At 35.5% G+C, this 27,367-nt stretch overlaps 1 protein-coding gene across 1 annotated transcript in view; it reads left to right on the top strand.

Moving 5' to 3' along the window:
- Nucleotides 1–26,264, top strand: part of DHX29 (DExH-box helicase 29) — a 48,018-nt gene extending 21,754 nt beyond the window's left edge. Inside the window, exons 11-27 of the mRNA XM_082650022.1 lie at nt 183–791; nt 2,538–2,681; nt 6,424–6,600; nt 7,621–7,761; nt 8,783–8,927; nt 9,055–9,172; nt 10,497–10,581; nt 12,107–12,195; nt 13,152–13,280; nt 13,374–13,449; nt 14,160–14,384; nt 15,692–15,828; nt 16,221–16,314; nt 21,139–21,441; nt 22,238–22,369; nt 23,499–23,595; nt 25,980–26,264. Coding sequence (XP_082506148.1) covers nt 183–791; nt 2,538–2,681; nt 6,424–6,600; nt 7,621–7,761; nt 8,783–8,927; nt 9,055–9,172; nt 10,497–10,581; nt 12,107–12,195; nt 13,152–13,280; nt 13,374–13,449; nt 14,160–14,384; nt 15,692–15,828; nt 16,221–16,314; nt 21,139–21,441; nt 22,238–22,369; nt 23,499–23,595; nt 25,980–26,026 — 2,748 coding nt within the window. The 3' untranslated portion in view covers nt 26,027–26,264. The remainder of the gene's footprint in view (nt 1–182; nt 792–2,537; nt 2,682–6,423; nt 6,601–7,620; nt 7,762–8,782; nt 8,928–9,054; nt 9,173–10,496; nt 10,582–12,106; nt 12,196–13,151; nt 13,281–13,373; nt 13,450–14,159; nt 14,385–15,691; nt 15,829–16,220; nt 16,315–21,138; nt 21,442–22,237; nt 22,370–23,498; nt 23,596–25,979) is intronic.
- Nucleotides 26,265–27,367: the final 1,103 nt, after the last annotated feature.

Here is a 27,367-nt window from a genome sequence, read left to right as displayed (position 1 = left end):
GCCTGAATATATGCTATTTATAAATTTGCATCATATACATGTTTATCTTATATTAAAGTAGTAACACTAGTTTAAGAGACATTTTAAGAAGAAGGCAGCTATCCTTTTAAGTTCTAACCTATTGAATTTTGGTGTCCAGTAGTTAGTGAAAACGACATAACTACTGTGTTTTCCCTTTATAGTCAGTTCATCAGTTACTTCCGCCCACTTACCGAGATGTCTGGCTGGAGTGGAGTGATGCAGAAAAGAGAAAGGAACAGTTAAATAAAATGGAGACCAATAAACCACGTGACCTTTTCATTGCCAAACTTCTGAATAAACTGAAGCAGCAGCAGCAACAGCAACAACAGCAATCTGAGAATACGAGAGAAACCTCTGAAGATCCTGAGGAATCTTGGGAAAATTTAGTTTCTGATGAGGATTTTTCTGCACTGTCCTTGGAATCAGAAAAGGCAGAAGATTTGGAGCCAGTTAGAAACCTCTTTAGAAAGTTGCAAAGCACACCTAAGTACCAGAGACTGCTAAAGGAACGGCAACAGTTACCTGTGTTCAAACACAGGAACTCAATTGTCGAAACTCTTAGAAGGCACCGGGCTGTGGTGGTGGCAGGTGAAACAGGGAGCGGCAAGAGTACTCAAGTGCCACATTTCCTGTTGGAGGACCTGCTTCTGAACGAATGGCAAACAAGTAGATGCAGCATTGTCTGCACCCAGCCCCGGCGGGTCTCAGCAGTGAGTTTAGCCACAAGAGTGTGTGAGGAACTGGGCTGTGAAAATGGACCTGGAGGAAAGGTGAGACACTGTTCAACCTCACCTCAGAGAGTGCTGACCTCACTCAACCTGTGCCCTTGGGACCCAAATGGAAGCCTGTGCCGTATATGAGTTTTGACCAATGCTGTTTGTTCAGTAGCGTATCTCAGGTGTTTCTCATGTTTTCTTGGATAGATGTGATATTATGCCACTCTCCTTTACATGCAAAGGACTGTCAGTAATTATCATTAAAATTCTCACATAAAAGGAAAAATATATGCACTTTAATAATTGAGTATTCAAATATATTACATACTAAGTTGATCATTCAAAGAATATAAACACAAGTATAACTGTTAATATCAGATAGCTCAAGTATTTGGAAATCTTTTCCGTGGGATGTATTCCTGAATGATTTTCATTAGTTCAGTGAACAGAAGGAAAAAACAATATAAAAGAAAATGCCAGACTATTTTCAAATCCTGTATATAAAAGAAATAATAGAAAAAGTACTTAAATATCTACTGTCACACACTTTGCGATAAAAGTATACACAAAACTGGCCAGACCTTAACCGGAGTGACTGCAAAGTATAGGAATTAGTAAAATTGCTTTAGAACCAAATGTAATGAATTCCCAGTTCATATAACTCAGTTTAATTATACTTTGAATTGTTCTTTATAAATATGATACTTAACATCTTTGTCTCTATCTTTAAGTTAGGTATCCCTTCATTAAAAAACATTTTATTTGGCAATTTTTCTTGGTTTCTCTCACGAAATGAAAGAGGAAAAAGGACATAATTTCTGTCTTATAAGGAATTTACATTAAGGGGATGACAGACATGTTTACAAGTATAACAAAGGAATGACTGAAGGAGAAAGAAAATATGATGGGAATAGAAGTGACTTCAGGATTCCCATCAGGCACCACTGTTTGTTTTTGTTTTTGTTTTCTTGCGGTACGCGGGCCTCTCACTGTTGTGGCCTCTCCCACTGCAGAGCACAGGCTCTGGACACGCAGGCTCAGCGGCCATGGCTCACGGGCCCAGCCGCTCCGCGGCATGTGGGAGCTTCCCGGACCGGGGCACGAAGCCGTGTCCCCTGCATCGGCAGGCGGACTCTCAACCACTGCGCCACCAGGGAAGCCCCCCACCACTGGTTTTTAATCGTTGCAGCTTTTATGAGATCTTGATAGAAAAGTGGACCAAATTGTAGGAGCGTCTCTAAAATTCTATTCCTTGGTACCTCAATATTTTGCTCCAAGATAATTTAATAAGAAATTGATTAAATCTATTAATATTTTCGTAATAATGTTAATGGTACTCAAAGCAGGTGAACAGATTTTTGTTTCAAAACTGATAAAAGGTTTTTCTTGTTTAAAATTGCCGAAACTGGGGGCTTCCCTGGTGGCGCAGTGGTTGAGAGTCCGCCTGCCGATGCAGGGGACATGGCTTTGTGCCCCGGTCCGGGAAGATCCCACATGCCGCGGAGCGGCTGGGCCCGTGAGCCATGGCTGCTGAGCCTGGGCGTCCGGAGCCCGTGCTCCGCAACGGAAGAGGCCACAACAGTGAGAGGCCTCCGTACTGCAAAAAAAAAAAAAATTAAAATTGCAGAAACTAATTTTATAGTTTTATATAATTGAAGACCATGGGAAAGTAATAAATTGCACTAAACAAATTTACTTAGACTGCTCCATATAGTAGCAGGATCAGCACCTGTACTTTTTAAAGCTTGTTTCCTAGATCATTTGTGAGACTCTAATCTTGGCCTTGTGTTTTCCCTTCAGGATTCTTTGTGTGGATATCAGATCCGGATGGAGTCTCGAGTGAGTGAATCTACCAGGTTACTCTACTGTACAACAGGGGTTTTGCTAAGAAAACTTCAAGAAGATGGTCTCCTAACTAATGTGTCTCACGTTATTGTAGATGAGGTGAGTTGATTCTGTAGTCATGTTCAGAAAAAAATTCTAAACATTTTTGAATTAAAAAGATGTTACTTCTAAAACTAGCTAACATTTTCTTCATGCTTAAATGCCAGACACTTTACATATAATAATTATTTAATTTCCTCTACATATAATAATTTCCTCTAACAAATGTGTCTCCTGTAAATTGATTTATTTAACAAATGCTGTATAACATTTGCTGTATGCAAGGTGCTATTTTAAGGACTTCATATATACAACTTCATTTAATCTTTCCAGCAATCCAGTGGAGTAGATATTATTATCCCTATTTTACAGTTGAGGAAACTGAGGCACACAGAGATTAAATAGCTTGCTCAAATTCACACAGCCAATAAGCTCTACAACTGGGTGTTCAAACCCAGGCAGTACATCTGCAGCCATCTCTTAGCAGTCTGCTGCCTCTCAACTACATTTGTTAAAGGATTTTCTCGGATTCTTATAAAAAACAAGGAATCCTCATCAGTATGTCATTTTCCCTATAGATATACCCCCTACTTGAATCAAATTTGAATGCACACTAAAATTGAATTATGCCAAAAGTTTCACATTAGAATTATTTTAAATGGTATACTAGCCTAGTACATGTTAAACTGACTTGCTTTGTACATAATTTTTTGAAAAAAATAAGATATACAGCATTTCTTTTATTCAAAAATGGAAATTTTTTTCAGTTTTCCCAGATGTAAAGTTTCTATGAATGTCTGTTAATTCACCAAGTTCAGAAGGCATTAGTGAAAGTTCCGTCATTCTTTGATTTTTAATTAATAGACTATACATAGATTATTGGGTTATTTTCCTCATTTTGGTTAGTAAGTATTAGAAGTATAGAGAGATACAAAAATGAAAATAAAAATTATCTGTAGTCTCATCCAGAAAAAAATTAATATTGACATTTGTGCATTTATATATGTGTATGTTTAGCATGTGCGATATTTATTTTATAATTCTTTCACATCATTAGTCTACAAAAACACTATTTTTTAATAGCTTTATAGAAGTATATAATTTGGATGTCCCATAATTTATTTAACCATTTTCCTGTTGTTGGACAAGTTTAGGGTAAGATGTTTTTAAGTACAATAATTTTGGTTATAGATGAGTGATGGGAATTCATTTTTATCTAAGGGGTCTTTAATCTTCAGTGGGGGAAGGAGTTGTACTGTTATCACTAAGATGTCAAAAAGAAAGAGGATGTATGGCTGCTTGATTTAGCAGGCCCATTGGTAACTTGCTCCTGGCAGTGTTGGGTGGGGAATGGGGTGTCACAGTTGCAGCTGTGCATGGCTAAGACCTAGATTTTATCAGTATCCTCAAGAATCAACTTAAGTCAAAATGCTAATTTATCCATTTATAATGAGAAATTTTTACTGCTAGGTAAGATGAAATACTTGTATCAGCCAGTCAGTAAGTTTTCTTGGAGCCCCAAATTATTAGAAAATTGATTAATAAATATATATCAGAATGAATCCTAATTTAAAAGTTAGACCAACTTCAGGGAGCTGTTCTTTGATGTTTTAGTATTAGCAGTCTGTAGGCGTGATTTACTGAATTGTGCTTCAGTATGATAATGTCAACCTCTTGTTGAAAAGTACAGTAAGAGTAAGAAAAAACCCAGTGAAATTCATCATCATGTTAAATATAATGATGTAAGAGATGCTGGCATAGAGTGCATTACATTATTCAGGACCTTCTTTATGAAGATGCTCAGGATAATACTTCTGGCTTTCTTATTAGGAATAGTTGTGCGATTTGTTTTAGTTTATGGTCAGTGTGTGAGTTAAGTAGCTTTTCCTCTGGCTGCTGGTATGTTTACAGCCAAACTTTTTGCCCACCTCTTCCAAGTGTACTTAATAAAGCATACATTTTTATTAGCTCTATTTTATGTTTTATCCTCATTTTTATTAGCTCTATTTTATGTTTTATCCTCATTTTTATTAGCTCTATTTTATGTTTTATCCTCATTTTTATTAGCTCTATTTTATGTTTTATCCTCATTTTTAATTTTCTTTTTTAAAAATGTCAGTATCTATATAAATTACCATCTATTTGAGGAGGTTCTCCAGATCTGTTTCTGTTCAGGAAATCTTCTCTCTTGAGCTTCAGATTTAAATATCCTCGTCAAACTACCTAAGTAAAAACATCCAAGATTATTCCTTCTTCTTTCTCCCATATCCCCTAAATCCAATCACCTAGACTTTGTTGATTTTACTTTTCTCACATTCATTTACCTCTCCATATTCACTGGTATTGCCCTCATATAGGCTACCATTATCTCTTTTAATTAGTACAAAAGACTCTAATTAAACTTCCTACTTTCTGTTTTGCTCTCTTCTACTACATTCTTCAATTATAGCTGGATTTATCTTTTGAAAACAAAATTCAGACCACATGATGCCCCTGCTTTGAAATATCTTACTCACTACCCTGACTCATTAGGATAAAGTCTCAACTCCTTAACACGGTTTACAAGACCTCATATGGGCAGATTACTGAGTACCTTGCCAGCTCTATCTCTTGCCCGTTCCTCATCCCATGCTCAAGGCGTCATTTTTGTTTCTTCATTTCCTGAAATGTATAATTATCCCCCTGTCCACCATGATTTTGCACAAGTTATGTCCCATGACTACTTTTTCTCCCTTTATCATACTGTTCCTTTCTCCTCCTCTAAAACTCATTTCAGTTCTCAGCACAGATGGCAGATCTCTCTTAGTAGCCTTCCTGACCACCTGAGTTGCTGTACAGCAGAAATTAACACAACATTATAAATCAACTATACTCCAATAAAAAAAATAATTAAATATAAAACAAACAAAAAAAGAATATTAGACCCCTACCCCCCTCAAAAAAAATTAACTACGCTTCATATGTAATTTCAAACCATTCTCTACAGTATCCTCTAACAAGGCTGTAAACTCTGAAATGAAAAGACTACCTTGGTCATTTTTTAATCCCCAGTATCTAGCACAATGCTTAGTACTGTTTGTAGTGAACATTTGACCATTGTTGCCTCCCTTCCGAGCAAATGAATGATCAAAACCGTTTTAATTTTTGTTATCTTGATGTATTCTATCTTTTGTATGCTGCCTTAATCTCATAAAATAAAATGGAGTAGAAATAACCCCAATACAGGAAGTTGAAATATAGACTGGTATATCCAGCAGATATTGAGTTCTGACAATGTCCCATGTTTTTTTATGCTCTATAGCAGGTTTACAATGCTCGTCCCTAAAATGCATCTGTTGGAAGGGCATAAGAGCCTTTTTCTCAGACAGTTGATAGAGAACCTGTCAGATTCCTACTAATCAAATTCCCCTTTTTCTACATAGTGGATAAACTATCTGTCTTGTTGCAGTTTTGTGTCTGTTCAGTTGTATATTAGTAGCAGCGCTTTAAGAGTTACACTGGCTTCTCAGTGAAATTGGGAGATACCCTAATCTTATCAGCTGAACACTTACAAACCATCTCCTAAGGTAGAGTCCTACTATCATAGCTAATCTTGTTCATTATATGCCGATTTTTACCGACTTCAATTTTAGAGGGTGACTTTATTTTCAATTCTGAAGATCTGCCTTATTTGAAACATACAGCTTCTCTTTCTGCATGTACTGACTATATGTAAATATTGATTAACTTTTAGTAGATTTGAATGTCTGATTGTTTTAGCCTATTACTTGACCTTATGATTTTTTTGTTCCCCTTATGCTAGGTTCATGAAAGAAGTGTCCAGTCAGACTTCCTACTAATTATCTTGAAGGAAATTTTACAGAAACGCTCTGATCTACATTTGATTCTAATGAGTGCCACTGTAGACAGTGAAAAGTTTTCTAGCTATTTCATACACTGCCCTATTCTGAGAATTTCAGGAAGAAATTATCCTGTTGAGGTAAGTTTTCTTTATAATGCATATGTAAATAGAAACTACATTCCCACCAGTGAGTGTCACCATAAACAGGCCCTTAAGTCTGAGCCTAGAACGATTCCTAGGGTATTGCAAGTCAAGAGAGGACCTGGAGGGCTTCCCTGGTGGCACAGTGGTTAAGAATCTGCCTGCCAATGCAGGGGACACGGGTTTGTCCCTGGCCCGGGGAAGATCCCACGTGCCGCAGAGCGACTAAACCCGTGCGCCACAACTACTGAGCCTGTGCTCTAGAGCCTGTGAGCCACAACTACTGAGCCCATGTGCCTCAACAACTGAAGCCTGCGCGCCTAGAGCCCGTGCTCTGCAACAAGAGAAGCCATGACAATGAGAAGCCTGCACACCGCAACGAAGAGTAGCCCCCGCTCACCGCAACTAGAGAAAGCCCGCGCACAGCAACGAAGACCCAACACAGCCAAAAAAAATAATAATAAAAAGTTAATTAATTTTAAAAAAGAGAGATAGGGAGGACCTGGAGATGGCCTTGGGAATCAGATGGCTGGTGCTGCCTTGACTGAGGGTGAGTGGGCTGGAAGGAGGATTCTGCTGACGAACGACATACCACAGAGGTACACAGTGTAAAACACACTTCCATAGCAAAGGCATTACATCCAGATTGGGGGTAGCTGCCTAGCAATAAGGAACTCCTTTTTCACCCATCCCTCAAATTTAGGCTTGTCTTTGAAGCTTCCTTCTATTCTTAATGTTTGCCCTTTTGGTTCAGCTGATAAAGGCTGCTCTTTTAATTGGTTTTCACATGTAAAAAATATACACACCATAATGTGCTTTGTCCTGAGACTACGAGGAATAGATCCATCTACATCAGCCAAGTTCTTCACTACCAATAAATGCAGAAAAAAGCTTTTCTCGTAACATGCTAAATTAGCATTTGGTGACATTCAAAAGGTAACAATCCCTTGTTCTCTTTAAAATGATATTTACTGAAATGAATTTAAGTTCACTATTTATATGCCTTAATCTATGCAGGTTTTTCATCTTGAAGATATAATAGAAGAAACAGGCTTTGTCCTGGAGAAAGACTCAGAATATTGTCAGAAATTTCTGGAGGAGGAAGAAGAAGTAACTGTTAATGTTACAAGCAAAGCAGGGGGAATACAAAAGTATCAGGTAAAAATAAAACATTTTTGAAAGACATCTGATTGTGATATCCAGGGCATAAACTGCCGTAAGAGTTTTAAAATATGGCTGACACAGTGCATTCAAACATAATCTAGTAGAAGAACAGATATGATTATGAGCAAATTTTAAAGGTCATTTCTTTAAATCTTTGTTTCACTGACTCTAGTGTTTGGCTTACGATACTTACTTTATCTCAACACCTTAGATAGTCAGGATGGGGCAGGACCAAAATCTAGATCCTTGCCATTGGTTTTCCTAGCAGCCTCTGTCCTGACACGAGCCAACCTTAGCTCTGTACTATCCAGGGCAAGCACGAATCTTCATAGAGAGTTAATTTACTTTCAATGACATAATTTTAGAAATATCATAAAAGCTACATTATCCTGCATTTTGGCCAGTGGTACTATATACACTATTTTCATTATATCCACAATATTTCATTCATCTAATGGAAGTAGAAGTAGAAGTAGAAGTTACTTTATCCTTTAGTTAAGCAGATAAACCAAGGAAGCAAAAACTAAAATCTTCCCCTAAAACTGCAGAGATAGAAATTAGAAACTAAAAGACTTTAAAAAATTAAAAGGAGTATTTCAAAGAAGATGATTGGAATTCAGCAACCAAAGTAGAATCTAGAAGGAATGAGGCAGGTGTAAATTACTTAATAAAGTTATTATGACCTCTCTTGGCCAGGCTGCTTTTCAGCTGCCACAGAACAATGCTTCCATTGTTCTGTTTTTCTTCATTTCTTTTCTAATTTAGTGTTTACATGCCAAGATAAAAAGGTTTGCTATACTTAAGGGGACTGTATGAAATGAAATTAATAGGAGAGATGAAATTTTGTAATACTTTAATTCTGTTAAAAATTGTATTCTTGCTATATTTTAACAAAATAATAGTGACAATGAGAAAATACAGATTGGAATGAACGCAAATAGCTCCTTTTTTCCTTCTTTGTCTTATAAAAATACGTAATGTTTTTGTTTGGCTTTTTCTGATTTGTTTCTTTTAGGAATACATCCCAGTTCAGACTGGAACAAGTGATGATTTAAATCCATTTTACCAAAAGTACAGCAACCGCACTCAGCATGCTATTCTCTACATGAATCCTCATAAAATCAACCTGGATCTCATTTTGGAACTTCTTACATATTTAGGTATGTATCTATTTCTAATGTGTCTCCATTTGTTTTGATAAAACTTTTCTACTAATTGGAGATGTTCTATTAATATCTTATATGCTGTTCCTTATTTCTGAATATTGTATCTTTTTAAAAATTTCAGACAGAAGTCCCCAGTTCAAAAATGTTGAAGGAGCAGTACTGATCTTTTTACCAGGCCTTGCTCATATTCAACAGTTGTATGATCTCTTATCAACTGACAGAAGATTTTTTTCAGAACGGTAACTACAGATCTTCATTATATTCCTGGTAGTTTTAAAACAGAAAAATGTTTCACACATTAAAACTCTTGATCAGAACTTTCAGAGTCTTTTCACCTTTAGTTAAAATTGTCCATGGCAAAGCTCTTTTTTTTTTTTTTTTTTAACATTTCTATTATAGCATTTTATCTACTAAAATTTTTAGGTACTATTTCTATATTTGTTTTATTTTCTCAATATGATTAAGCAGAGGGAATCCTGTGGTTAAGAGTAAGATGGTGACTCCGCTCCCCAGCCCACTGGATGGTACAAAACCCTAACAGCATTGCAGTTTGTCATCCGTACATTTTTTTTTAATATCTTTGAAGCACTTGTTTTTTCTTTTTAATAAATTTATTTATTTATTTTTGGCTGCGTTGGGTCTTCATTGCCGCGTGCGGGCTTTCCTCTAGTTGCGGCGAGCAGGGGCTACTCTCAGTTGCGGTGCACTGGCTTCTCATTGCGGTGGCTTCTCTTGTTGCAGAGCACGGTCTCTAGGTGCATGGGCTTCAGTAGCTGTAGCTTGTGGACTCTAGAGCTCAGGCTCAGTAGTTGTGGCACACGGGCTTAGTTGCTCCAGGGTATGTGGGATCTTCCCGGACCAGGGCTCGAACCCGTGAGCTAGAAAGAGACTTAAGAAACCATCTATTTCTACCTTGTAATTTTCAGGTCAGGTTATTGGAGGCCAGAGAGGTAAAATGACTTGCCCATTGGCAGGTGGATTCTTAACCACTGTGCCACCAGGGAAGCCCATCCATACATATTGGTTTTTTTTGTTTTTTGTTTTTTGCGGTACACGGGCCTCTCACTGTTGTGGCCTCTCCCGTTGCGGAGCACAGGCTCCGGACGTGCAGGCTCAGTGGCCATGGCTCACGGGCCCAGCCGCTTCGCGGCATGTGGGATCTTCCCGGACCGGGTCACAAACCCACGTCCCCTGCATCGGCAGGCAGACTCTCAACCACTGCGCCACCAGGGAAGCCCATCATCCATACATATTGAATTGGCTTTTTACTATGCCTGTTTTGATACAGTTTATTACCGCTGTTATGGTTATCACTTCAGCATCAGAATATATTTTAAAAATTCTTTAAACCCTACATTCCATATAATTCATTCATATTGTTTTTTCTCTTTGATGAGTATATATGGGGTTTCACTGTACCATTTTCAGAACTTTTGTGTGTGTTTAAAATTTTTCATAATAAAAAATTTAAAAATTGCTTTCTATTTGCAAATAAATTTTATTATTCTTTGCAGTGTCTTCTAAAGAGAAACTCTTGCTAAGAACTATGATTTTAACTTTCAGATATAAAGTGATAGCTCTGCATTCTATTCTCTCAACTCAAGATCAAGCTGCAGCATTCACACTTCCTCCTCAAGGAGTCAGGAAGGTAAAATTCAGTACAGCAAATTTATATGTGATCCAACTGAGAATATTTCATAAAAGTGTTATGACTTTTTATCATCAAAGACAGTTATTAAGTGCTTTATAGTGCATGCAGACTCCAGATGCTCTGCAGCTTAACATAATCAAAAGAGAACCCAATATTAAAATTCAATTTATATTAGGTGTTTATGTTTATATTATATGTTATTAATAACTTTAGGGGAGTGGTAGTTTAAAAATATGGCATGGATGTTGCTTATGAAAAGAAAAATCACTGCTATTCCTTAAAGAAGATATCACAAAGGATGTTGGATATCAGGAGCTACTTGAATCCTGAGAGGATTCTTTTTTGTTCTCTTTGCTACTCATCCCTGATTATTTTTGCAATACAGAGACCATTAGGTTAGGAAACAATCTAAGTATTTTCATTGTCTCCTCTGTTCGGGTGCTGAATGAAGAGATACTTGACAAAGAGAGTTTCTCAGATTTTGACCCTCTCTTAGGCGGGGGGGCAAAAAAGAGCACAATGTAGAAACTCTGGGGAACACAGAGCTCCCAGCAAGAGCCTGGACTCTAATGCACGAAGCCTGGGTTCTTGTCCCTAAGCTGCTGCCATGTCTGTGACCTTCGGCAACCCACTCAGCTTCCTTTCTCATCTTTAAACAGGAGCTGGATTAAATTTACGGTTCTCTAACTGTACTCTGAAAACTCCAGGGGTTCAGAGGCTGTGTGCTCTGATCTGTAACATTTGGCTTCCCTGTAACATTTTGTCTTAAGAAAAGAATTCCACCTCTAAAAAATTTGATCACCGAGGTCCCATCTAAATCTTAATAATCTGGGTTCTGTTTCCTAGGATAAATGAGTAAGAAAAGCAAGCATTCAATATTGAGATAGAGCCATAGTATATTGAATTTGACCTAGAATTTCCTAAATGTTTTACTTCCAAGGACTCAACAGAAAAAAAAAAAAGAACAAACAAAAAAGCCACAAGAAGATTGCACTATTCAGCCATCACCATTAAGAAATTTTGAGCTAGAAAGAGACTTAAGAAATCATCTATTTCTACCTTGTAATTTGCAGGTCAGATTATTGGAGGCCAGAGAGGTAAAATGACTTGCCCAAGTCACAAAGCTAATAAGTAGTAGAGCCAGGGCAACAACCCACCAGTTCTTCTTACTGAAGAACTATTACTTTTTTTTTCTACTTAACTGTGAAGTTTCTGCTGAGCAGTCTCCATTCTCTGATCCAATTTCTCATTCCACGTATGTCATTTTTAAGATGACTGACTAGAATTAGGGGAATGGTATTTTTGTTGGAATAAGAATCTATAACTTTAATTAATAAGCTAAGGTGATAAAATTAATTAGAGCAAATTTAGATTACACAGTAATAGCAATTAGATTGTGAATTTTTGTAAATAAAAGTGAAATTCATTTTTTAAAATTCATTGGCTGAACTATCCAAAGAAGTTTAAATGATGGCACATTGCTGAAAGTTGTTACCTAGAAGTTTTGGCTTTTTATTTTCAGATTGTTTTAGCAACAAATATTGCAGAGACGGGTATCACTATTCCAGATGTTGTATTTGTAATTGATACTGGAAGAACGAAAGAAAACAAGTAAGTCTGAATTTTCCAAATCAAAACATTTTTTGAACCTGAAGAGGGCTTGGGACTCTTCAATTCTTAGGAGACATCACAGAATCATTGCAATTTTAGTACATGTGCTGCTGAAGCAAGCACTAGATCACAGAATCATATCAGGAAAATCTTGAATGTCCTAATTCTGCCCAAAACAAAAAGTCTCAGAGAAACTGTAGGGAAGTTTAAAATGTCTGAGAATAAATGTTAAAATTCATGTCATCAGTTTTCCCATAAGTAATATCAGTGTACTGCTACTTTCAGAAAAGTGCTGAGAAAATATTCAGAACATAGATTTTGTAAATTAGTTTATAACTTAATGTTTTACAAAAGCATTATTTATGGGATTACAAAAAAAAAGTATGAGTTTTAGAATCAGAGTTGGATTATAAATCTCTGATCTATAATCTTGAGCTAGTAATATGACCATCAGTTATAATCATCAGTTTCCTCATATGTAAATGGGAAAAATTAAAATTTCATAATTGAAAGTGCCTAGTACAGTAATTGGCACATAATAGATTAACTGAATCTTCAACAGAAAGATTATTACTTTATAAATGTTTTAATGTTTGTATTTCGCAAATAAGGGAGACCACCTTAGTAGTCTATTGTAATCTATATACACTGTCCCTAATATTAGGAAACTTGAGCAATATTTGGAAGTGAGTACGACTATCCAGTACAAAATAAACTCTTGATTTTTTTAATTGTACCTGTAGAGGAGGTGTTTTCAGGGTTGAACTGTATCTTGCGAAAGGTGCGTTGAATTGTAACGTTCACAGTGGCATTTCTCAAACTCTCAAAGAATTCTTATTGCATAATTAAGAGGCACTCTAATCTTCAACTTAATTTTAGAGTCAAATATTTCCAGTTTTTTCAGATTTTGATTTCAGTCAATTATCTACATATTCTCTCCTAAAACATTTCTCTAGGTACCATGAAAGCAGTCAGATGAGTTCTTTGGTGGAGACGTTTGTCAGCAAAGCAAGTGCTCTGCAGCGCCAGGGGAGAGCTGGGCGCGTCAGAGGTGGCTTCTGTTTCCGAATGTACACGAGAGAAAGGTATGGCATAGCCCGGAAATTAAAAACATAAACCAATACAGTGTGACATTTCTGATAGTATGTATTTAGTATTATTTTTATTTTATTTTTCAGATTTGAAGGCTTTATGGACTATTCTGTTCCTGAAATCTTGCGTGTGCCTTTGGAGGAATTATGTCTTCATATTATGGTAATCCCAAAGGAACTTAGATGAATTTTTTGTTCTTCACCCCTTTCTGGGCGGGGCGGGTGGGAAGAAGACTTAAACTTATCTTACCTTCTGTTGCTCTAGATTTTCAAGTATTTTATTTACTCTTTAATAAATGCCCCCTTCCCCCATCTTTTATAAGTAAACCCCCTGTGCTTTAAGTCTGCCATAAGCACTCATACTTTATAGATGAAAATATAGACTCATAACCTAGACCAGTAGTTCTTAACTGGGGATGATATTGCTCACCAGGGAAAAACGGGAATGTCAAGAAACATTTTGGGTTGTCAGAACTGGGGGAAGAGGGAGACGATGCTATGGACATCTAGTGGGTCAAGGCCAGGGATGCTGCTAAACATTCTACAATGAACAGCACGGTCCCCTAAAACAGAATTATCTGGCCCCAAATAACAACAGAGCTGGACTTGAGAAATCCTGGCCTAGACCAAAGGTTTCCTACTCTGAAAGATCTATAATATCCTTCAGTTCTCAGATTTTTGATTCTATAAAAATCAGAAATGAATAAACTAAAAATATGGACTGGAAGATCTCATCCTCTTTCCTACTCCCTTAATAGACACAGACATTTATCCTCTTTGCTTAAAATTTTACTTAAATTTAGTTCCAGTTTGACCATCTCTTTGTTAATTCTTTCTGATCACATACTAATTTATCACTTTTTCAATCTGCAGAAATGTAATCTTGGTTCTCCTGAAGATTTCCTCTCCAAAGCTTTAGATCCTCCTCAACTTCAAGTAATCAGCAATGCAATGAATTTACTCCGAAAAATTGGAGCTTGTGAACTAAATGAGCCTAAACTGACTCCATTGGGCCAACACCTTGCAGCTTTGCCTGTGAATGTCAAAATTGGCAAGATGCTTATTTTTGGTGCCATTTTTGGCTGTCTTGATCCAGTGGTAAGACAAACAACACTGCTGCTTCTTCACTGTAAATATCATTTTAGCTGGGGAAGTATTAAGTTTAGAAACAAATTTTAGCTTTTATTTTTTTAACTAAACAGAATGTCTGTACTTACATTAAAACCAGGAAATATAAATGCTTAATGAGAATTTTTGGATATTTTTGATATTTATATACAAGAAAATCATCCATTTACTAAGTGTATTGTAGGTACTATTTTGTAAAAGCGTTTTGGCTTGTCTAGACTTTTGCTATCAAACAACCCACTTGAAATATTTACTTAATTGAATATATAGTAAGTGATTCTTAGAGCGTTTTGAACTCCACACATAAGTAGAAGCAAAACTTCCTTTTTTTCTGAGTTACCTCTGAGCTAGCAATTACCAGCAATTCTGTTTTCTCAAATTATCTCAGAATTAACAAACTTTGTGACTCTGTCTGAATCTCCTGGCTCGTATGCATGCTCTGCCATTCCAACTTCCCAGCTATATCAAGTTGTGGCCTTTTCTGGGACTACAAATCAAGGCTGTTTGAAAATGAAATGGAGAGAGTATGACTTACTCTAGTCCTTTTTTTTCTAGTATCAGATATAGATACTCACCAGAATTGTGTTGAGTCCAAGAAATATCCTCTGCCACGACAGTTGATCTGAAAAGCTGCAAAAACAACAAATGGGTTGTTATGTAGTCCAGATTATGTAAGAAGTATTTAAAGAGCATTGCAGGCAATGGAAATTCAGGCTAGGAGTCAAGACCTCTGAGCTGTGATTAAGGGATTTCTTTTAACTGTGTGACAGACTATAAATCACACAAATATTCATTTTTTAAAATCTCTGATTCTGGGCTTTCCTGGTGGCGCAGTGGCTGGGAGTCCGCCTGCTGATGCAGGGGACACGGGTTCGTGCCCCGGTCCAGGAAGATCCACATGCCACAGGGCAGCTGGGCCCGTGGGCCATGGCCACTGAGCCTGCACGTCCGGAGCCTGTGCTCTGCAACGGGAGAGGCCGCAGCAGTGAGAGGCCCACGTACCGCAAAAAAAAAAAAAAATCTCTGATTCTGGTGGTATTACTTCCCTACCCACAAAGATGGTGTAAAAGTAAAGTGATAAATGTTTAAAATTCCATAAAATGAAACTAAAAGTAACTAATTAAAATGAAAATATGTAGCTATTATAGAACACAATAAATTGAAAAGAAGAAACATGCAACTTGAAAGTGCAATTGTTTTATGATTTGCTTTCTATTTCAAATCAGCTTTCAATATATACCTATTTAATGATACATTTTTTGGTTATTTATGGATAGGCAACACTAGCTGCAGTTATGACAGAGAAGTCTCCTTTTACCACACCAATTGGTCGAAAAGATGAAGCAGATCTTGCAAAATCAGCTTTGGCTATGGCAGATTCAGACCATCTGACGATCTACAATGCATATCTGGGGTAAATAAATAATCTGGGTTTTGTCAGTAGGTCAAACGTGAGGGTATTTATTTTTGACTTTTATTAAAAGGATACATTTAAGATTTAAATTTATTTTTAGTTACTGCATCTGTCAAGTTGAATTATTTTAAAGATTCACATTTTTATAATCCTAAAATTTACGAACAATGTACTCTGTATTATTATGTGTATATTACCTTGTATTTGAAGTTATTAATTTACTGTTATACATGAACAAAAAATATCTGTATTGTAGTTGAAATTCTTACATACAATTGGCTAGTTCCTAAAACTTCCTCTTTTGATATGATTATAATGTAATTAAAGCTTTGGTTAGTAATCTGAAAAAGAGTTTGGAAACATATTAAAATTTGGTCATTTTACTTATTTAGATGGAAGAAAGCACGGCAAGAAGGAGGCTATCGTTCTGAAATAGCATATTGCCGGAGGAACTTTCTTAATAGAACATCACTGTTAACCCTAGAGGTAAGTCTTAATGCAACTATCTTAATTCAGGGTCATATAGTCAATAGGATTAATTTGGAAAAAGAAATGCCTAGTATAGTGCTTGACACATAGTAAGGGTTTAATAAACATTTGCTGAATTAATAAATTTGTGATTTTTTGTTTTGTTTATCCCAGCAGTTAACCTGTATTACACAGTGATTCAAAATAGTATGTAACAATCTTAATATATTCAGGAAATGATCAAAGATGCAACATGATTTCATAGATATAACAGTAGCTTGGGAATTAGGATAGTTGTCTATTCAGCAGCTCAGCTTGGGGAAGGTTAATTCTCAGTTTCTCATTTTAAAAAATGGAATTGAATTGGGGATATTCTATAGTTTTTCTCAACTCTGATAATCAGCTGTTATTTTTAATTATTATGGAAATTTTCAAACATACAGAATAGTATAGGGAACTCCTGGGTACTCATTTCCCACTTCCATAATTATCAACACGTGCTCAACCTTGTTTTACTTAATACTCCCGTTAATCCACTATCTGCCCTCTAGATTATTTTGAAGCAAATCCCAGGCGTCAGATTGTTATATATCTCTGAAGTATAGGACTATTTTTTTCTTTAACATTACCATGCCTTAAAAAATAATTCCTTAATATCATCAACTATACAATATTTAAATATCCCTGATTATCTCATAAATGTTTCTTTACAGCTAGTTCAAATCATGATCCACAGAAGGTCCACACATTGTTTGATTGATATGTCTCAAGTTTAGTACAGCATTTAAAGGGAAATGGTGTTTAGTGCAGACATGCTATAAAAGTATTCATAACCTCTCACATAATTCCCATAACCTCTCACATAATTCCCCTATTCTATGCTCATATTTTAAAAGGTTAAAAAATATTTTTATTCCCATATAATTTGACCAGTTTTTGTGTGTGTGATTTAAAATAACTGCTGAACCTAGTACCTAAGCATCTATTAGGTGCTTAGTCAATATTTTTGAATTAATGAATAAAAACTAGATTATTAGATTAGCCTAACAGTGTACTTCTATAATGTCAGATATGCAGTAGACTTGAAGAATGCAAGAAAAAATAAATAAAAATAAAATAACTGCTGAGATGACAGCAGGGACTTTGCTAAGTGGAATAAATTTTGTCCTTCTTGAAGCAGAAAAAGGGATAAATTGAAGAAACAGATGCCTCTGGGCCAGCTGACTGGGGTTCAAGATATGGAGAGCTAATCAACACTGCTTTATCTCCACTCCACTTCCTCCCAACCTCCAAGTTGCCTCCCACCCCCCTTCCTTCTATGAGCCTTTTCTTCACCTCCCCTGGGCTGCAAGGTTTTCAGTCTCTTTACCAACCTTGTGGTGTGGCAGCAACTGTCTGGTTGGTCTTTCCTCTCCTGGACTTAAAGTCCCTTAAGTCCCAAACCAGAAGCCTAAAGTAAATCCTAAATGTACACTTCACCTTTTAATCACTTGTATCCTGTTTACTTTAAAATGCTTATCCTCCCTGTAGTATTTTAGTTGATTGGCACTACTAGAGGTAGAAAAAGATTATAGGCAACAAGTTTAGATTTTTGCCATTAATAAACTTTATCAGAGTTCTTTAGGAAATTAAAATGTTTCCCAGAGACAAATGAAGAAGGTTCTTGCAGTCTAGGATCAGAGTCCTCTGTAATTCTTCCTTAGTGTTCTCTATGTGACCATCCTTATTGAGTAAAAATGTTGAAAGGAGAGCTACTGTGGAAGTAAATAGACTGAATGAAAATGTGTTCAGGTACATTTTTATTGCTCTCACATTTTAGACATTCTTATTTTATGACATCTAAAGTCTTGGGAAGATAATCTATACAAAATCAGTTGATGTTACAGAATCAGATGACTCCATTTAATCCTTGACTTTCCAGTATCTTTTTTTTCCTCCCTAATGTAATTTGGGCTGTAGTTAACTGAAAATTTGGCATACTGTTAATTTTGTTTTAATTGACGTATGGTTGATTTACAACATAATATTCATTTTAGGTATACAGCATAGTGATTTGGTATTTTTGTAGTTTATACTCCATTAAAGGTTATTACACAATAATGATTATAACTCCCTGTGATGTACAATATATCCTAGTTGCTTGTCTATTTTGTACATACTAGTGTATATCTCTTAATTCCACATCTCTATTTTGCCCCTCCCCCTTTCCCTTCCTCCACTGGTAATCACTTGTTTGTTCTCTGTATCTGTGAGTCTCTTTCTGTTTTGCTGTATACATTTGTTTATTTTAGATTCCACAAGTAAGTGATAGCATATAATATGTGTCTTTCTCTGTCTGCCTTACTTCACTAAGCATAATACTCTTTAGATCCATCCACACTGCTGCAAATGGCAGGATTTCATTTTTATTTTTACTAAAATTTTTATTTGAATTTTATTTTTTTTAATACAGCAGGTTCTTATTAGTCATCTATTGTATACATATTAGTGTATATATGTCAACCCCAGTCTCCCAGTCCATTCTCCCCCGCCTCCACTTCCCCCCTTGGTGTCCATACTTTTGTTCTCTACATCTGTGTCTCTATTTCTGCCTTGCAAACTGGTTCATCTGTACCATTTTTCTAGATTCCACATATATGTGTTAATATACGATATTTGTTTTTCTCTCTGACTTACTTCACTCTGTATGACAGACGTCATATGTTAATATACGATACTTGTTTTTCTCTCTGACTTACTTCACTCTGTATGACAGACGTCCCTCCACGTCTCTACAAATGACCCAATTTCGTTCCTTTTTATGGCTGAATAATATTCCATTGTGTATATGTACCACATCTTCTTTATCCATTCGTCTGTCGATAGGCATTTAGGTTGCTTCCATGACCTGGCTATTGTAAATAGTGCTACAATGAACATTGGGGTGCATGTGTCTTTCTGAATTACAGTTTTCTCCAGATACATGCCCAGTAGTGGGATTGCTGGGTCATATGATAATTCTATTTTTAGTTTTTTAAGGAACCTCCGTACTGTTCTCCACAGTGGCTGTATCAATTTACATTCCCACCAACAGTGCAAGAGGGTTCCCTTTTCTCCACACCCTCTCCAGCATTTGTTGTTTGTAGATTTTCTGATGATGGCCATTCTGACCAGTATGAGGTGATACCTCATTATAGTTTTGATTTGCATTTCTCTAATAATTAGTGATGTTGAGCAGCTTTTCATGTGCTTCTTGCCCATCTGTATGTCTTCTTTGGAGAAATGTCTGTTTAGGTCTTCTGCCCATTTTTGGATTGGGTTGTTTGTTTTTTCAATACTGAGCTGCATGAGCTGTTTATATATTTTGGAGGTTAACCCTTGGTCCATTGATTCGTTTGCAAATATTTTCTCCCATTCTGAGGGTTGTCTTTTCGTCTTTCATCTAAAGTTTTATTATAATATTAGATATTTATGGAACTTGAGGAATAGTAATATATTAAGACATTTCTTCACAAGTTTTGGCTGGTGCTAAACTTGAAAATAAACTGATATATTAATAAAATGCATAATCTGAACAGTTTGCTAAACTAAAAATGTTATTTATACAAAGACTAATGCACAAAAATATATACTTTAAAAAAAATTATTTATTTATTTTTGGCTGCATTGGGTCTTCGTTGCTGTGCACGGGCTTTCTCTAGTTGCAGCAAGTGGGGGCCCCTCTTTGTTGCGGTGTGTGGGCTTCTCATTGCGATGGCTTCTCTTGTTGCAGAGCACAGGCTCTAGGAGCGTGGGCTTCAGTAGTTGTGGCATGCAGGTTCAGTATTTGTGGCTCGCAGCTTTAGAGCACAGGCTCAGGAGTTGTGGTGTAACGAGCTTTATTGCTCTGCGGCATGTGGGATCTTCCTGGACCAGGGCTCGAACCTGTGTCCCCTGCATTGGCAGGTGGATTCTTAACCACTGTGCCACCAGGGAAGCCCAAGATATATACTTTATGCTGCTGGCTTTACTTAGTAATATGATGGACTAGGAAAATATTTAACAAATATTAATATTTATAATAAGGCTATAAGTGAAAAATTTTAGCATGCCAAATTTCCACAAAGGCGCTTTTTTTTTAATTGAGGTATAGTTGATTTACAGTATTAATAAGTTTCAGGTATATCACATAGTGATACACAAATTTTAAAGATTATGGTTCATTTATAGTTATTATAAAATATTGGGTGTATTCCATGTGCTGGCAATATATCCTTGTAACTTATTTATTTTATACATAGTAGTTTGTACCTCTTAGTCCCCTATCCCTATCTTGCCCCTCCCTCCTTCCCTCTCCCCACTGGTAACCACTAGCTTGTTCTCTATGTCTGTGAGTCTATTTCTTTTGTGTTATATTCACTAGTTTTATTTTTTAGATTCCACATATAAGTGATAACATACAGTATTTGTCTTTCTCTGTCTGACATATTTCACTAAGCATAATGCCCTCCAGGTCCATCCAAGTTGTAGCAAATGGCAAAAATTCATTCTTTTTTTACGGTTGAGTAATATTCCATTGTATATACATACATCATCTTCTTTATCCATTCGTCTATTGATGGACATTTGGGTTTTTTCCATATCTTGGCTATTGTAAATGGTGCTGCTATGAACATTGCAGTTCATGTATCTTTTCGAGTTAGTGTTTTTGTTTTTTCCAAAAATATGCCCAGGAGTGAGATTGCTGGATCATGTCGTAATTCTCTTTTTAGCTTTTTGGCATCCTGTCAATTTTGATAGGAAACAGTAATATAAAATACAAGGTTGGTTGGCACCTTCTCTATTTTAATTATGATCTTGTCTCTTTTCAACAAACCAATCCAGGATGTAAAGCAGGAGTTAATAAAGTTGGTTAAGGCAGCAGGATTTTTATCATCTACAACTTCCAGTGGCTTGGAAGGAAACAGAGCCTCACAGACCCTTTCCTTCCAAGAAATTGCCCTTCTTAAAGCTGTACTTACTGCTGGACTGTATGACAATGTGGGGAAGATAATCTATACAAAATCAGTTGATGTTACAGAAAAATTGGCTTGCATTGTGGAGACAGCCCAAGGCAAAGCACAAGTACATCCATCCTCAGTAAATCGAGATTTGCAAACTTATGGATGGCTTTTATACCAGGAGAAGGTAAAGTACTCATTCTTAAATTCCAATACTCAGGGCATTATTCTAGAAATCAGTCATAAGAAATTAGGATGCCCAGCAGATATCGTATTTGGTTCTTAAATTGAGCTACTCATGTTTGTTTATATTTGAAATCAAGATGTACATGGTTTCTCAACAAAAACATATAACACGTCTTTTTTCCACATTTCCAAATAAGGGAGATATGGGATGGGATAGAACTATATATGATGTGGCGACAGTTTGAGTCACAGTGCAACCTAAGATAATTTAATAGCAAATACTTGTAGATTACAATTAAAACAGTCAACCTTTTGAATCATAGCTCATTAAATTAATAAAGATCCATAATTTCAAGCATTGGCTTGAATAACTCCCAAAATATCATCAAACTTAACTGTGTAAAACATAACAAATTCCTGACTAATGGCCATTGCTGAACCTTGCTTTAGAAACCAGACACTGTGAACCTTAATCATAATTTTATTGTTGCATTAATTATTTAACAGCATTAGCATAAAATTGCTTGTTCATAGTCTCATTTATGTTCAAGGTATATAATTCAGCCTTACAATTAATGTTTAAAATCCTCTTAATAGTATAAATGCACAGATGGTGACTGCAATTATTATAAAATTGACAAATTATGCACATAAGAGAATGTAGACATGTAGCTTTATAAAACCTGATTTAAAATATATAGTAGCAAATTATAGAAAAATGCTTACATGAAACAGATAAATGAATTTTTTATATTTTTAGGCTTTAAAGTGTTTTTTTCCTCTCTGTTTTTATGCAGATACGGTATGCCCGAGTATATTTGAGGGAAACTACCCTAATAACCCCTTTTCCAGTGTTACTTTTTGGTGGTGACATAGAAGTTCAACACCGGGAACGTCTTCTCTCTGTTGATGGCTGGATCTATTTTCAGGTACATGCTACAACTGATCTTATTGATTATATTAAAATTTCTACTTCCAGTACCACTGAGGTATAGTTTTTTAAAAAATTTTATTGGAGTTTGCATAATTTCTTCCAATAATTTGACTTAAAATAGAAGACTTACTTATTTTATCTTGCCTATATGGTTTTAAATCTGTTTAATTTGAAAATCAAATTATATTGCTATTACAGATTTCATTTATTGTCAGTAATAATTATAATTTTCCATGTTTTGTATACTTCAGTAGTTGTTAACTTTACATGGATTATCCCTAATTTAATACCCTAACAGTCTTGTTAGACAATTTCTGTAGTTTCTTTCTATAGATAAGGCACTTAAGCTCAGTGAGAAGTTAAATAACTTACCTAGGTTACATGGATTGTTAATGGTAGAGCAAGGTTTAAACCTAGAACTATCTGATCCTCAAACTCATGCTGCTTCCGCTATATTGTGCCACCTATAAAGAGACACAGATTCATAGCTTAAATGCATATTTATCACATTCTTCATTCTTCTGTGGAAAAATTAGACCAACCAGCTACCAGCAATAAGTTTATTTCTCTGTAACTCATCAACATTGACCAGTTTAAGCAAATCTAATACATTCTGCTGATATACCATGATAGCTGTTTGTCTAAGACTGGAGATGTAAATTTTAAAGGCAACTTAAAAAAATATGTGCAGTTCTCACAAAAGAGGCTGAGATGGTAGTAGAGTTCTATAACTGGATTGTGGTGATGGTTGCACAACTCTATAAATTAACTAAAAATCATTGGATTGTATACAATGAATTTTTTATGATCTATAAATTATACCTCAATAAAGCTTTTTTAAAAAAATTCCATTTTAAAAACTAGTAAGAGAAGAAAACAAACAATTGAAATAATGGTTTCTTTATTTTGGAAAGAGATATCAAATTTATGGGTACTTAATAAGGAAATTGAAGTTTATGTATCTTAGCTACAGGAAGTAATTTATTTATATTTTTCCCGTAACGTTTTAAGGTCAAGATGTGCTAAAGCATATTGTAAGGTATACATGCTTACTTTGATTTTATTTAAACACATTCCCACTCCCTGGGATTAACATTGTTCAATTTGTCATCTCCTCTCAACAGGCACCTGTTAAGATAGCTGTCATTTTCAAGCAGCTAAGAATTCTCATTGATTCTGTTTTAAGAAAAAAGCTTGAAAATCCTAAGATGTCCCTTGAAAGTAAGTGTTTGATTATAATGTAGGTAGAAAACAGTATACTTTTAAACACTGGCATACACTATAGTTCATTGAGGCTTAAATTCCATGTGATTAAAAATTACTTTAATAAAATTTATTTTATGCTGAATTCCATCAGACACAGACAATTCTTCATTATTCACAATCTAGTTATCCTCTTAAGATTCTTCTGGTTTACTCCTTCCTCTTCTAAGCTTCACTTCTAAACTTCTGGCTATTTCACAGAAAAAGGATGATAAAACTGAGCATTTGTAATTTTGCTACTAGTTTACATACTAGTAAACTAGTGATACAGTTATTTTAAAAAATAAGAAAGAGGGACTTTCTCTGAGGTTCCCAGCATGTTTTCTCTACCATTCTCCCGAATGCAGAGCTGTTAGTCTGTATAAAATATGTACATTATCCTTCAACAGAAATCTGCAGTGGACACCTGAGTTGCCACTTAGTCTGGTATAGTGTTTCCCAAACTTGCCAAATAATCAGAATTATCCTGGCAGTTGTTAAAAATACAAAGTCCAAAGACCTACTCCAGGCATACTGAATCTCCTCTGTGGGAGAGGCCGATGGCCATGTTATTATTTTGTAATCTCTTTTAATCTGTAACACTTCCCCTCTACTACCCTCCCCATTTTAAAATTTTTAGTAAACTAGGATATTTTTCTGGTAGAATTTCTGACATTTAGGATTTGGGTGGTTGCATCTTCATGCTTTGATTTAATGTGTTTCTCTGTTTCTTACATTTCCTATAAACTGGTAGTTATATCTAGAGATATAACTGATATAACTATATATATCTAGAGATATAACAGATATAATCTGATATTAGAATCAGATTTTCAGGAAAAGAATATTTTTTGGTTGGTGCTATATTCCTCTCATTGCATCACATCAGTTTGGTATTCCTGCTTTTAATGATGTTAAGAAATGATTTACTGTTCAATGTGATTATATTTAACAAGTATCCCAGTTAATTCTCTTAGTTAGGCAAGGTGGGGAGCTACTGGTCTACTGCTACTGCCCTGAAGCCTCACACTCTGTGTTTATTTGCATAACTGAAGGTGAATGAATAAGCACTAAACTGTATTAGTTTTCCTATACTGCTGGAAACTTAGATCAGGTCTTGACATATTGAGAGATATGAGCTCTTTTCTTGAGGAAATTTGTGCACTACAACTCAGCCTTAGAAAAAATTACATTATATAAAGGACAGGTTGAACCTCAACTTTTAAATTAAGAAAAATGAATTTTAAAATGATTTCAGTGTTTCTCTTTGCCATAAAAGAGAAAGCTGAATTTGCCCTCTGATGAAGCATATATTTTTGACTTAGTGGGGAGGATAAGGTACATTAGTGTCCTCTTTCTGGACTTTATAATAATAAAAGTTGGGATATAACACCAAGCTGTTGAAAAAGAAATAACTGAAGTTGCTCTTGTACTTTCTTTTACTCTACTCTTCCTCAAACTAAAAATCATGGTTCTTTCTAGACCTGCCATGTTCCCTTTGCAGCAGGTGACCTTTCCTTTCCTTTTTTTTTTTTTTTTTTTTTTTAATGCCACTGTAGCCTCTAGGAACCAGAGTGTCAGGCCATGGGCCCCGTTATCAAAATTCTCCATTGCAATCATTGAAACATAGACCATTCTTTTACTGAAGTATCTAATAAGATACAGAATTTCAGTCTTGGAGCCCTGATAATTACAACTATCCAGAGAGTAGTTAGGAAGTCACAATATCAGACCAACTGTTTAAAAGTGGAAGCAGCTGTTAAAACCTCTAGCAAATAATGTAGCCTCTATTGGTCTATTCATCAGATTCATTGGTGTTTGATTCTTTTGTTGTGTGGAGAGGTCTGTCACTTTTCCATTGACACCTCTCCAAGAACACTTCCCAGTTAAATTTCTTTGTTTCCTTTGGACTAAACATGGAGAAACAGATAAAGAGTTCCTTATTTCTTGCCCAAACTGTTGGAATCCTGACATGTTCTGAAGTTTATAGAAGACTCAAAAAGCCTTTAGTATATTTGAGCCGGGTGAAAAAGTTAGGAAACTTCTGTCTTAAAAGAAGTTTTAAGGAAATAATTCCTTATAAAGGACCAACAGTTATATCACATCATCTCTTCAGGCCTTTGCCTACTTTTTATCAAAGTAGGTATAATACAACTATAATGATAATTAAAATAATATTTGTAGGGCAACAAATTATATTATAGAGGCATCTCTAGTTTTAGAGTGAATATTGCTGATGTTAATTCTGTATTCTAATTTTAAAGAATCTTTTAATGAAGTATATCTGTGGTTTACATGTGTATATATTGGAAAATTAGCCAGTGATGAATTTATTCATGGGAGTTTTTTCTCCTTCCATCCAGATGACAAGATTCTACAGATCATTACCGAATTGATAAAAACAGAATAATAATTGAAACTGAAATTCATGGTCAACTGCTTTAAAAATTAAGATGAAGACAAAGTCATGAAATTATGTGAAAATGGACCATCCCATTAAGTATTTCAGTACTTAAAATGTTGGTACTAGCCATAACGTAAAGGTGGTGGAAAAAAGCACATACTTTAAACGTGTAATTTTCTAATTTCTTTTTAATGATGATTATTCTCAATGCATTTGCCACTACATTTACAATAAATTCTTTGGTATCATCCATGTTGTATACATCATTATGTGCCTTATGGGCAAAGTCTGTGTCTATAGTATCTATAACTTTGTGTTGTGATTCTCTTTGTACCCACCTCATCCTCTCTATCAGTCCTTAATGTCTAGAGAGTTTAGACTTTCTTGACCCAGTGGAGAAAATGAGCTCTAAAAGCAGTTGTAATTGAATTTTCACAAAAAGGAACAACTTCACTTTTTTAATATTTGATACTCAAAGTCAAAACCTAATAAGGTATACACGATTAATAGATGCCACCTATATCAGTAACATTCACTAAGTACAAAGACATAGTACTGGAGGATAGGCAGCTATAGCTAATGCTACTGTCAACTCAGGGATGAGTAGCTTGCACCATTTTCCTCAGTCATAAGCTTTGATATCACTGCTCTTGAACCCTTTTTATACCCATAATTGGATTGATAAGGTCGGTAACTTTGAGATAGTAAAACATGCTTAGAAATTTTTTAGTGGTTTCATTTGTTTCACTTACTGAGGATCTTTGAAACTCCATCTTGATTATGTAGAGGAATTTTCCATCAAGATTGTTAAGGAACTTCAAATATATTTTTGTGTAAACCAAAGGCAGAAATTGTATCTGAAGGACAAAAGATTAGAATTGAGTAGGTACATAGTCTAATTGCTTGACTCTCATAGTAGGCATTTGATGAATATAGTTGACCCTTGAACAACACCGGGGTACCAACCCTCCATGTAGCTGAAAATCTGCCTGTAACTTTTGACTCCCCCAAAACTTAACTACTAACAGCCTACTGTTGGCCAGAAGTCTTACTGATAACATAAACAGCCAATTAACATACATTTTATATGTATTTGTATATCTAACATATATTTTATACATTCATGACATACCTAACTTTTTCTTAATTTTTTTTTGATATTTCTAGGCTACATGGTTCATCTGCAAATTTTTTTAATTGTTGCAAATCTTCAAAAAAACTTTCCAATACATTTATTGAAAGAAATCTCTATAAGTGAACCCACAATACAGTTCAAAACCGTGTTGTCCAAGGGTCAACTGTATTTGTTGATGAATGAATAAAAGAAGCGTAACTTTCACTTTACGT

The sequence above is a fragment of the Grampus griseus genome (genome assembly GCF_964374135.1).
Source record: "Grampus griseus genome assembly, chromosome: 3".
NCBI lineage: Eukaryota > Metazoa > Chordata > Mammalia > Artiodactyla > Delphinidae > Grampus > Grampus griseus.
The sequence above is the reverse complement of the archived record's forward strand: the minus strand, read 5'-3'. Positions and strand labels throughout refer to the sequence as shown.